This window comes from Gopherus flavomarginatus, chromosome 14 (assembly GCF_025201925.1).
Source record: "Gopherus flavomarginatus isolate rGopFla2 chromosome 14, rGopFla2.mat.asm, whole genome shotgun sequence".
NCBI classification, from domain to species: domain Eukaryota; kingdom Metazoa; phylum Chordata; order Testudines; family Testudinidae; genus Gopherus; species Gopherus flavomarginatus.
Window position 1 is genome coordinate 33551119 of NC_066630.1, and position 12705 is coordinate 33563823.

General features: G+C 39.4%; 1 protein-coding gene and 1 long non-coding RNA gene across 5 annotated transcripts in view; both read right to left on the minus strand.

Moving 5' to 3' along the window:
* Window positions 1-12083, minus strand: part of ESRP2 (epithelial splicing regulatory protein 2) — a 65943-nt gene extending 53860 nt beyond the window's left edge. For 2 of the 4 annotated variants that reach the window (XM_050922691.1, XM_050922689.1), the window contains exons 1-3: window positions 11988-12083; window positions 11641-11793; window positions 10606-10734 (exon numbers count right to left, since the gene is read on the minus strand). In XM_050922691.1, the coding sequence (XP_050778648.1) occupies window positions 10606-10734; window positions 11641-11775 (264 nt within the window). In that variant the 5' untranslated portion in view covers window positions 11776-11793; window positions 11988-12083. Of the gene's footprint in view, window positions 1-10605; window positions 10735-11640; window positions 11794-11979 lie in introns of all 4 variants that reach the window. The other 2 variants (XM_050922690.1, XM_050922688.1) reach the window with 1 other exon arrangement.
* The window catches only part of LOC127034180 (uncharacterized), a 240628-nt gene that overhangs the window by 193941 nt on the left and 33982 nt on the right, over window positions 1-12705 (minus strand). The window lies entirely within an intron of this gene.

Consider the following 12705-nt stretch of genomic DNA (forward strand, 5'->3'; position numbering starts at 1 on the left):
GCCTGCCCTGTTTTCTGACAGTCTGCCCTGAGGTATGCACTCACAGTCAGGAGCCACTCCAGACAGCATGACAATTGTCAAAGAATTATGTCACATTAAGACTATGCAGAGTTTCTCCTGCCAGAGAAATAGGGAGTCACACATCAGGTACTTTGTCTGCATTTGTGGATTATCAAAATATTTGCAGGTTGCTAAAAACTCTATGCAGTCAGACCTTCAGATCAGGATGTGATTTAGGATAAATGTTAGATAGCAAGTTCCTCACCCATTCATGGGCATTAAGAGTCTATGGCACTTTTTTTCCAAAGAAACCATAAGGTTCCTCTTGAATTAAATAAAGTTACATTCTGTAGTTACAATTCTGCCCATCTAAATACTCTCTGCAATTTCAGTTACATAGAGTATTCTATGCTTTTCATCCTAAACGTCTGTGCAGGGTTATTAGAGTCAGAGTTTAAGAAAAGACGAGACCATCAGATCATCTAAGTCTCACCTTCTACCCACACACTAAACCAAGCAACGTATTGCTGCACTCAGTCCCTGAAATGGCAGACTTGATAAGCTGGAGGAAATCACTAAAGTTTGGAATCTTTGTATGAAAGGAGTCTGTCAGTGAGACGCACCAATATCCATGTAATTACAGGCATGCAATAGAGAGAGAATTAAAGGTTTCATTTCTATAAAGGGAGTTTTTTAGCTTAAAAAAAGTAAAGGAAAGATATGAGCCAAAGGACCAAAATTAGTCTTTGAAAAATAAATGGAACTATCCCTAGATTAAATATACAGAAGTATTAAATGTAACGGTTTTGCATAAAGCAAGCATTAGGAGGGCAGTTACTCTAAAACCAAACTCCAATTAACCTTTTTTGGGCGCTCTCTCTAATATCGCCTTGCTACGTCTGCGAATAGCCAGAGTCAGCATCTATGCTTTTCTTAGACTGACTATTTAACCTAGATGTGCCACAACATGTTGAGTAAGGTGTTGTCTTCATCTAGCAGCAGTTAGCTACCCAATGTTCACATGCATGAGGCTTAGAAACTCTTAAAAAGTGCTGAGTAGAGCAACATGCAGAAGTGAGAGCTGTGCAATTCTCTGGACAGCAGCCACAAGAGCCAGATTGTAAGATCACAGGAGAGCAGTGAAAAACACAAGCTCAAGAGATTTATAAGATCCACAGGAACAGTTTCTCAATCTGTTTCCCTGTTACCACGTGCCAAAGCTGATGGTAGACCCAGGATTTTTGATTATTAATAGAATTTTCAAAAGCATATAAGGAGGTGTTCAGACAATAGCATACAATAATGAGTCGTCATAACTACCTACAATAAGGTAAAGTCAAATAATCCCTTAGGATCATGTGCTCCTCACCTGGCAGTCTTCATTTCATACATATTCCAATGCTATTTTTAAAAATAGAAGTAAATATTGTCTCAAGTTCTGCCTGACACAATATGAGCATGTCAGACTACATTAGTGACATGCCAGTGAAAAGCTACTTGGCTTCCAAGCACATCCATCTATCCCATGTGAAGATATGAATTGTTTGGGTGACTATACAACAGGGATCGGCAACCTTTGGCACATGGCCTGTCAGGAAAATCCACTGGCGGCCCGAGCCGGTTTGTTTACCTGCTGCGTCTGCAGATTCGGCCGATCACAGCTTCCACTGGCCACAGTTCGCTGTTCCAGGCCAACGAGGGCTGCAGAAAGCAGCAGCCAGCACATCCCTCGGCCAGCGTGCTTCCCGCAGCCCCCATTGGCTTGGAATGGCAAACTGTGGCCAGTGGGAGCTGTGATCAGCCGAACCTGCGGACATGGCAGGTAAACAAACCATCTCCGTCCACCAGTGGATTTCCGTAGTGGGCTGCATGCCAAAGGTTGCCGATCCCTGCTATACAGGTTGTTGCAATGGTTTGCTATTTTATAGCTGCTACTCCACCCCAATCTGATAAGAAGCTTAAGTTACTGTTTAACTTTACCAGAAGTAGGCAGCAGCATTGGGAGAGAATGTCCAAATTCTCCCTCCCCATATTAGAATGAAGCCATTATGAACACTCACCAACAGTGACTAATGTGGTCCAGTGGTTAAAGAACAACAGCACTGGTAGCCAGCACTACTGAGTTTTATTTCCTTGTCTGCATATCACTCATGATGTAGCCCAAAGCAAGTCATTTAAGCTACCTAGGTCTCAATTTACTCAAGTGTAAAATGTTTCTAAATATACTTCTTGGGGGTATACAAGGCTTAATATTTGTACAGCACTTGAATCTCTCAGATGAAAATATTATGTGAAAAATATTACTGTGCCCCAAGCCCCTGTGGAGGATAAACCTTGCCAAGACTGCACACTGACATGTGACACAATGATGCTTTCAAAGAAGCTATCTTAGGCATGAGCTGTCGTATGGCCTAACTGACTGTAAAGCAGGAAGTGTTCCAAATGTGACCTCCAGGGACTTGGACAGCCCGAAGAAAAAAGCCATCAGACTCTACCTACAGCATCAAAAACAGAATCAGGGCTAGATTTGGGGAAACTGTGTTTAACCATCCATCTCCCCTGCTAATCATACGAAATCCCATTATATAAACAAAAGCCTGGAACCAGGCAAAAAGCATAAAGATCTGGAGGAACTAAAGGTAATCGTTTTATAGACTGCTGAAGCTCCAAGATTAGGTGCAAGACTTCACCTTAACTAGCTATATTTGAATTTAGCAAAGACAAGATGCAGGACCAGAGTACTGCACAAAATTAGATCCTGTAGATATGCCAGTAGTAGTGCTCAGTTTAGCAGACCATCCCAACAAGCTTTTAGCAAACACAACCAGTACTTTAAAAATAAAAAATGGCATATTCCCTATCCATCTTACCAGCAAATCACAACTCTTAGCTCTCACACTAGTCAGAGTCATGGCAGCTGAACATTCAAGGTTGCATGCAAGACAAGAAGTTTAGGGTACATCAGTACAGGGATAAAAGAACCATGGCACAGTAGCTGCTGGCCAAGGCTTGAGGCTAAAAAGCATATAGTGTAGATGTTTGGGTTCAGGCTGTAGTGCAAGCTCTGGGACCCTCCATCCTCACAGGATCCCACAGCTTGGGCTTGAGCCCAAGCCTGGACGTCTACAGTGATTTTTCAGCCGCAGAATCAAGTCCCACAACCCCAAGTCAGCTGGCTCAGGTCAGCTGCAGGTTTTTTATCCCTGTGTAGAGATATCCACACAGATGCATTCTGCTGGGCTAAAGAACTGAAATAATATTTAAATGGCCTTTAAATTATGCATTTGTTTAAAATAATTAAACCTCCTATTTAAAAGCCTTTCCCCTTTCCCTGCCAGACTCCAAAACACTGTTCTGGGAAGAAAGTGGGCCAGGATAGGACTCTGCTCCCCTATTGCCCTGCACACCCCAGACATGTAAGTGCCAACATATGGTCATCATCAGCTTAAAAGACATTTGAACAGTTGTTCTCATTCACTCATTTCCTAAAATATTTTTTTTAAAAGGTCACTATGTGGGAGAAAATATAGAGCTAGTGTAGGAAGTGGAAATGGGAATCTGAATGTCTCTGAAGTGGTGAATTTTTTGCCTTAAGACTTGCCTCCGCCTCCTCTCACCCATGTAACATCCTATACTTCATTTTGCATGGACATCCTGAAGGCCACATACTTCTTGATGCAGATCTAAATATCTGCTGTAGAGGGAACAGCCTACTTGGTTATCTGTGCCAACTACTGTCCAGAATACCAGGTCTATGATCCAGAGCAACACCACAATTTTAGAATACAGATATGCCAACTACAGCAAATTCATTTGGATAAATGGGTCACAAAATTAATCAAGGTTAAAAAAGACACAAAACCATAGATCTCATTTTTAAAACTAGAGATTTTGTGAGCTACAAGTTCAGCACTTGAGGGAATCAATCTAAGGATAAGTTTTCACTGCAGAGTTAACTTGAGTTGTTTATACTGGTTTTATTTCTATTGAGTTAGCCTAGCTCGAGGGATAGCAGCCACACCGCAAAGTAACACTTAAGCTGCTGTGTCCACGTTGACACTGCACTTGCGTGTGGCACTAAGACTTCTGGGAACATATTCCATGGTTCTTGGAATGCAGTAAGATGAGCAGCTCTATTAATTGTTTCCCAGTGAACTGTGGGAAAACTTGTCTGTCCTTTCTTGGCAGGGGGGGGTTGTGGGAAAGCACTGCAGGGCTAACAGTACTTGAGCTGGAGCTAAAGGCAAAGCTCAAGTTATCACTCATGTTAACTTTGCAATGAAGACAAGCCTGGAGGAGCTTGGATTTACAGTTGCTCCAAAGAGCTAATGTGCCCACATGCAGTAGTACTATTTTGCAATTTTAATAATGGAATATGCTGCATATATAGGCAAAGACCTGAGATGGGGACTCCATCACATTGCTTTTCCTATGCTTTCTCAGAACGAAGGCTGGGGAACAACCACATGATTGCAAAGTAGTTAAACACTGCTGTTATTTCCCTTCATCCATACCAATTGCTATTAAAAAAAAAAAAAGCAAGTGTTGGTGTTAGATTTTGTCAACACTACTGATACCATTTTGGTATGAAGAGCAGGGAGCATGGGTGCTAGATAAGCCTCGAGGAAAAGACAACCCACAACAATGTATCTGTTTGGATTTTATCAGCATTGATACTAGCAAGCATTCAAGAGTCAGATCTCTAAAATCAAGAGATTGGCATAAAAATGAGATTTGTCAATATAAGTAGCTTGGGGTTCTTTTTATTTGTCTTCTGGCCTCTGAGGCTTTACAGTAAAAATCAGTTCATGTTTTCAGGTTTTTCCTCTGTGAGCATATGGATTAGAAAAACTAATTTCTTAAAAATGAAAGCTTTAACAGATACCAAATACACCTCTACCTTGATATAACGCTGTCCTTGGGAGCCAAAAAACAAAAATCTTACTGCATTATAGGTGAAACCATGTTATATACTGAACTTGCTTTGGTCCACCGGAGTGTGCAGCCCCGCCCCCCGGAAGCACTGCTTTACCGCGTTATACCATGTTATATCAGGTGGCGTTATATCAAGGCAGCAGTGTATCACCAGACGCATCACAAAATCACAAGAGTTGAAAACAATGAAATGAGAACAACATTTACCACCACACTGTGGAGAAGAGGCTGCAGAACAAGTTTCCCTTTAAGTTTAGTTCAAACTGGTTAATCAGGCTGCAGGAATCCACTAGTTCTATCACCCCTTGTCCTTTAAAGGCTCAAACAACTAGTTTGTTTCCTGCCAACTTGGTTGATATTTGGCAAAATATACCAACCCTGTGATTCTATTGCTTGATGAACAAGAATATGGAAGTGTAAAAGGAGCAATTTGTTTTCATGGCCACTTAACTTAATGGCAAAGCCCACAGTATTTTCAACTTCTGCTCAATGTAAGAGAAAAAGAAATCGGCATATTGCTTGCTTCCAAGTTCTTTAGGCCAGAGAAGACAAAGTAAATTTATCCCTGGTCTATTTGCTGCAATATATAATATGATGAAAGGCCAGCAAGTTGACAGTCCAGCATGCAAGTATTTGAGTGGAACTAAAAGATGATTTCATATTGTTCCATAATTGAATTTTGGGGGAACATTTTCAAAAGGAGTCACACACACAACTCCCAATGAAAACTCCTGCTTTGTGACTACTGCTCAAAGGAAATCAGTAACTGAGAATGGAAGCCACCAAGTGTCTTCATATCGCAGGCATTTCTCCACCATAATTACTAATTTTTCTTCAGCTTTTTCCTCTCTCAGGATGACAAGCAATAAGGCTTGTGCAAGGTGAATAAAGTTGACTTAGGTCATGCCTTCGGTAGGGTGTGGAGGAGTTAAGATATTGGCAGTGTTGCCAGTTCTCAAAATAGCTGGCTTTTCCTCAAAGCCCCAGCTGCTGGAATTAGGACACTGCATGAGAACCCCAGCTTTCATTTAAAAGCAAAAGTAGGCATCTAGCTCTCCTGGTTGCAAAGAAAAGCTTGAAAATATGAAGTAAGTGCACCTCAAAGGCTCAGAAACCAAAAGGAAAATAAAATTATTCAAAAATGTATTATTTAAGGAAAGTCTCATGATTTGTAAGCCACTCTTGATTTGTTGGGGAGGGGGGTTCCAATTCACAAATTTTGAACTTTTGAGATTGGAAATATGGCATGAGAATGACAAAGAAAAAGTCCACAGCTGGCCATACTTTCCTTTTAATGTCTAGGCCAGGTACTTAGGACGCTTTCCTCTTCGTACGAGAGCTACAGCTATTTTTACCTGATTATATTTCAAAAGGTACTTGATGGGGCATTTCTTTATAGGCAATGACTGCTTTAAAAGCTTACATCACTGGATCTAGTGCATATAATTTGTGATAAGAAGTATTGTGCAAAGAGCTTCCAATCTGTTTTGTCTTTTGAGATGTTCAACTCCACTATACCATATGACTGCCTAAAACTGTAACTACATTAGGTCAGACTGTGCAATATGATTCTAGTATGGAAGATAAAAATTCCTAGAGTGCAAGACATTTTTAGTTAAAAACAAAATCAGTCTGATTTTATATGGCCTGGAAATTAATCTCTATATGCACTCAACTTACTGAGATATTTATTTATTTTAGAAGAGTTTGAGACTTAATAATAAACTTGCATTGAATATGAAAGGAAACTCTCAAGCTAGGACAATGAATCCGAACCAGTAAGGAGCAGATCATAGGCTTTCCAAGACTGTAAGGATGTCGTACTTAAAAGTTATGTTTTGGAATCATTTCCATTTTGAATTCACTGACTACGCAAAGCAAACTGACTAAAAGGGTGCAAATTTAGGATTTTGGAATCCCTAACCGAATTTCCTCCACTAAGACAAAAAGATACCTGTATACACTATATTACTGTGCATCATAGAATGCAATCTAGCCCTTGGATCTACAGGCATTGGAGTTTGTTACTATGAGCAAGGACAAATAACTTAGAGAGACACGGTGTAAATTGATCATATCATGCACATTAAAAATATTCATTATTTGAAGATTCCCTTTGATCTTCAAATACTGTTTTTAAAATAATAAAACAAAACTTTGTAGAATAATATAATAGTTTACTCAAGACCATACAAATACAAAGTTTTCCCTGCACTACCACACAACAGGTAAGTGCATAAAAAAAAATAAAGCCCAATTTTGATTTAAAGACATTTCCTTAAATTGTTAAAGCCTAGTCCACTAGTAATATATAACCTGAACCCCAACACATGCTTTTAATGGGCCATGTGCCAGTGCTGAAGGAGAACTGCTGTCAGTCATTTGAATTCTGCTAGAACAACAACAAAAATAATCCTTTCAGGCTCAATGAAAAAGCTCAGCCACCTGCAATTCATCCATTTTTGTCCATGCCTGAAGCAAGGCTGAAAGTTACAATATACAGTGTACTTATGTTTGGAAATTCTCTCTCTCCAACATAGGTAGAGATTGGGAATCCAATGGAAGAACAGTATATGATTAACAAGCACTGACACTCTTGATTACAGGGCAAATTAAGTGCAAGACACTTAAATTTACCTTTAGCTTTTCAGAATCGAGTTATATATATGAAAAACACTATATAAAATCTCAAACTAGGAAGAGGCATTGCAGTGTAAGATATTTTTTCCCCTGAAGCTACAGTCTCTCTGTAGGCTTTGTATACTGGAAAAGTGTAACTGGAAAAACAGTCTATTATTTCAGTCACAATCCAAAAAGCAAGATTTCTATTTTAAATATATTGCTAGTAGAAGTTGTATAGCCACCCATGCATCTAATTTAAAACCAAACATGCTTTTTAAAATGTGAGTGAATAAATGTGCAGTACTATCATATTATATTGTATTTCTGCAAGCAGAGCATTTGAGATCTGGTCTAAAAAGAAGTGGTGTGTACCTAGGTGACCATATGTCCCAATTTTATAGGGACAGTCCTGATTTTTGGATCTTTTTCTTATATAGGCTCATATTACCCCCCACCCCCACCCCAATTTTTCACATTTGCTATCTGGTCACCCTACGTGTACCCACTGAAGCCAGTAAGAGTTGAGGGCACTCAGATGAGGCTCATTCACAATACAAGCTGCTACTGTGCAAGCTTCCCTTTCCCAGTGCTGCCAACGCTCCTGACTAGAAACAGCAGGGCTGGGCTACTTTCAGCAACAAACGCCTGTCATTATAAGTTGGGGGGGGGGGCGCTTCTGAGGGACCAGATGAAGATGACTATTTTTGTGATCTCACCCTCCCTCTGCAGAGTTTGCAATAGTGTCTCCAGAGGTGAATAACGTTTAGTAGACTGATCAATTGCAGGTTCTCTACAACATGGCCTCCAATCTAGGTATAATTTGTGTTTGTTTTTTTTAAATAACCACTTTGTCTAATTGCACTTTTAAAAGTGCATTAGAAAAATAATCTAAATTTAAAAAAAAAATCTGCATTCATTGACAGTACAATAGAACCTTGATTTTACAAACACCAATCATATGAATACCCATTTACACAAACCATTTTTCTTGATAGGGGTTGAAAAAACAAGAACACACACCCGCACACAACAAAATGTTGAAGAACAAGTTGATATCCTTTCACATTCCAATTCCTTGAACACGCTGAAAAATCACTTCAGAGTGGTTTGAAGGACAAGAAAGCAATGCAGTGCACCTGACTGCAATTTATGCACTGTATTTATTATAATTTTGAGATGTTCCATTTAATGAACTACTCAATCCCCAATTATTTCAGGCAATAAGGGTCCTACTGTACCTGAAGGCATCAAGTAATTTTTAAGAACCTAACACAACATGCAGGGATCAGCTCCTGTAATTGTGGACTAAAGATTCTACTTTTGCTACCAAAACATGAATTAATATATCCTCATAACACATCTGACTTCAAGGTATTGTCATTCTCTTTTTACAGGTGGGGAGACTGAGGCACTGAGATTAAGTGAAGTGCCTAAAGTCACACAGAAAGACAGTGACAGAGCCCAGCAGTTGCACTCCAATGCTTTAATCACAAAAACATTCTTCCTCAATTGCCAAGATCTGCCACCCAAAATGAAAAAACAAAAACCACTTTGCAAGAGTCTCCTCCACACCCATACACAAAAGCTAATATTTCTCTTTATATGCTGGAGTAGACCCACCTACAGCGCAGTTTACGGCAGTAAGATACAATCTCTCATAAAAGTATGGAGTATAATTAAAGGGTGTGCTATAAAGGTAAACAAGGAGTACTTTGCTAAGCTGTTCCAGATGCCTTTAGTGCAAGATCTGGGACAAGCTCAAACCTGCAGCTTTACATTTTCTCAGAGTTATTTTGAAGCGATACAAATCACTTTGCACTCCCAGCTGGATTCTTGTGAAACTTGTGTAACAGAAAAACCAAAGAGTGTAATCCATATTTAATTTTGAAAAATAAATGATGTTGAATCCACAAGGGTTGCATATTTATATTTAAGAAATTATTTAGTCCAGGTATAGTGAATTGTTAACCATTCAGCATCAAGTAAGGTTAGTTCCTATTCTGCCAAGTTATGTATGTGTCACCAGAAGTTACAACATGAACCTGTCCTACTGCCTAAGCAAGTTTCTCTTTCAAAACACACCCACAATGACTCAAGCAAGGTGTGGAAAGACAGTTTTCATATACTCCACAAAAATGCACTATTGTATTTTTCCAGTCAAGTTCAGTATACTAAGCTATCATATTTTAGAGAGACAAAAAAAGCCATGTGTATATACACTAAAAATTAAAGTAACTAGCTGCCTCTTTAACCCATAAGGATTATAAGATTTTCAGGTTATCATATTGCCTGAAATTAAGGTGATGCAGAATGTTTCAAGGGGCAACATGCAACAATAGCAGAAACAAGCTTATAAACAGAAGGCAGGGATTTTTGTATCATACGTTTGGACATCCAAACTCAACTTCTATCTCACTATAATTAAGCACTTCACTATCTATTAATTTAAGATCATTCAGTTCAACTTTCTAGAGAAGTCATGCACACTCTGCATGTGTGGTATTTTACAGAAACTATAATTTGGTATGTGCAACTAATTACCTTTATAGTAAATAATTTTTCTTCACAACATGAGAAAGACAAGGTCTTATATTAGCACTGATAATCTTAGGAATCTGTATCTTTAGTATAATGGTATTTCTTTGATCAAACTTCTCTGAAAATTTTTTGTTAGTACCCTAATAATTTCTGATGTGTTAATTATTCTGCTACATCCTGTTAAGCCTTGAATAAGAGAACTTTAGGGTAAAAATTGGACATGGGCTTATTAGAATACATTGAAAACATGGGTCAAAACTCTCAAAACAAGAACACCGACTCAAAAGTTTTGCCACAATGTACTTGAGCTATTCCCATTTTTCTCTGAGAATCCAATTTCACATAGCTCAACATCTCTCTGTGGGGCAAACCTTGACTGAGGTATTGCTAGTTTTGAAACAGTTTGCTAGGGGTTTCAAATTGAAAGGCAAAACCAAGTCTATTTGCTTTATTGCATCAGTTCAATCCTGTTCCCACAGTTAACCCTTAAATGCCCTTGCTGGTCCTCACCTGTTGGAGAACTCGGTCCAGAGGCTCAGCTTTGCTCAGTCCCTCTGGTGTTAAGCCACTCACTTCTCGACACTGGTCACTTAGCTCCAAATTGTCTGCTTTTACCAGGGATTTGTGCAATGTCCCTACCTGAAAACATGTAAGCGGGGGAGAAAAGTGAGGAGCAATGGAATGAGTTCATATTACAATGCATTCAATTGCTTTGCAGAAAGGTCGGAGAGGTCCAGTATCACTTTCCAAAAAATGTATTTGTCAATTTCACAAATTAAAGTCCCCCTCAACTTTTCCTTCTCTCCTGCCCCAGGAGAGGAGACTCCCAACACTAGGTACTTGCTATGGTTTCTTATGCATTCATAGGGAGAACATGTTTTCCACTCAGCATTGGTTCGTTCTTTAGTTGTTAGTTTTGGTGGGAAGATCATATAGCTTTACACTATTTGAAGACTCTGCTCAACAAAATTGACAATTGTGTACATTTGTGTGCGTAGAGATTAAAAACAAAAAACTTTACATCTAGCAGCTTCTGACTCATTTACATTACAGTAATTAAAAACAAAAAAAAATATCTTTACCATGGCCTAAAATAAGATACATAATTTTTAAAAATAGCTTGATCATTAGGAAAAAAAAAACCAAGGCCATTCAGGATCTGTTTTCCTTATGGAGACAGTTTCCATTAAACCATGCAGATTGGTGTACCAAGCTTGCATGCGGGGAGAGGGAAAGAGGATTAGAAGCCTCCGAAAAGGAGGGGGAAATCTAACATTAAAAGAACAAACGTTTAAAGAAAAACAAGTAACCTAATTTTAAAAAATCTTGGGGGAAAAATAAAATAAAGTAAAAGGCCTCTGTAGACTTAACTGCCCCCACCGCCTCCCTTTTGGTGCATTTGTGAAATGAACAAACAGCCCCAGCTGAGGTGGATATGTGATACTGACCATAATGCCTGCACCCAGCCAGCCCAGGGCTGGGGGGCTGCTTCGCTTGCAGTGTACATATATAACACAACCTTGTATCAAGACTTTGAAGCCATACCTTCTTGCTGTGTAGATCCACAACTTGCCACACCAAGAGAATTAGTTCCCTCTCATCCGAACCCAGTTTAGCCCCATATGCACCAGCTGTTGCCCCAAACAACACCACCAAAGAGTCACTGTGCGAAGCCGTCATGACCACAGGGGGAAACAACTACAATCAAAAGCACAGGTCAAAAAAAAAAAAAGACAAAGGAAAATAAAATAAATCCCACAGAGATTCACCCCTTCTTCCAAGTGATCAAAGGGGAAATAAAAGGACAAGGAGTAATAACATCAAGAGAAGAGAGCGCGCTATTGGGGAAGAGGGGCTGAGACAAAAATGGAGAAAACTTCTTACAGCTCTACCTGTTCTCAATGATCTCCTTCTCCCCGGGTCTGATTGGGAGGTGAAATTAACAAGCTGTGGGTTTCTCTCCCTCTAACATCATGGCAGGAACCCAGCCTGGGCTTGGGCTTTTTTTTTTTTTTTTTTTTTTTTCCTCCTCTCCTAAGTTACCTGCCCTTGATTCAGACCATGTGACTGAAGTCAATCTCCCAAAGAGACAAAGCCATTGGGTCTTTGGAAAAGGTGTAGGAGGGACGTAGGGAGAATCAACGCCTGGCTGACCCTGCCTGATTGGTTTTTCAGAGAGATCAGAGGAAAACTCCCATTCTCTATTTAATTCTGCCTCCAGGAAGTGCCTCTACCTGCCTGCTTTCAGTTTTACAGGATTCCTTTATCAGCAACCAGTGAGTGGAATGCAACATACAGCTGAATGTTAAAGAGACACGAGGCCTCTCTGGTTTGTTCACTAAGTTCTAAAGGTGTTTGGCTACACAATTTTGTTGGTTTAAGTTTGTTTAGAGATCTTTTTCACTTGCGCTGAATCTACCTATGTGGAAGTCTTAAGTATTTATTAATATAGCTGCTTTAACATGGTTTGATCTCTGAAGCATTTCTTTCAACTTAAATCTAGATGTTTTTTCAATCAGTGTACCAGTGGGTGTGTATTCAAATCTCTTGGGACAACTAACAAAAATAAATACACATTTCATACTGCAATATTATAAGGGAAAAATGTTT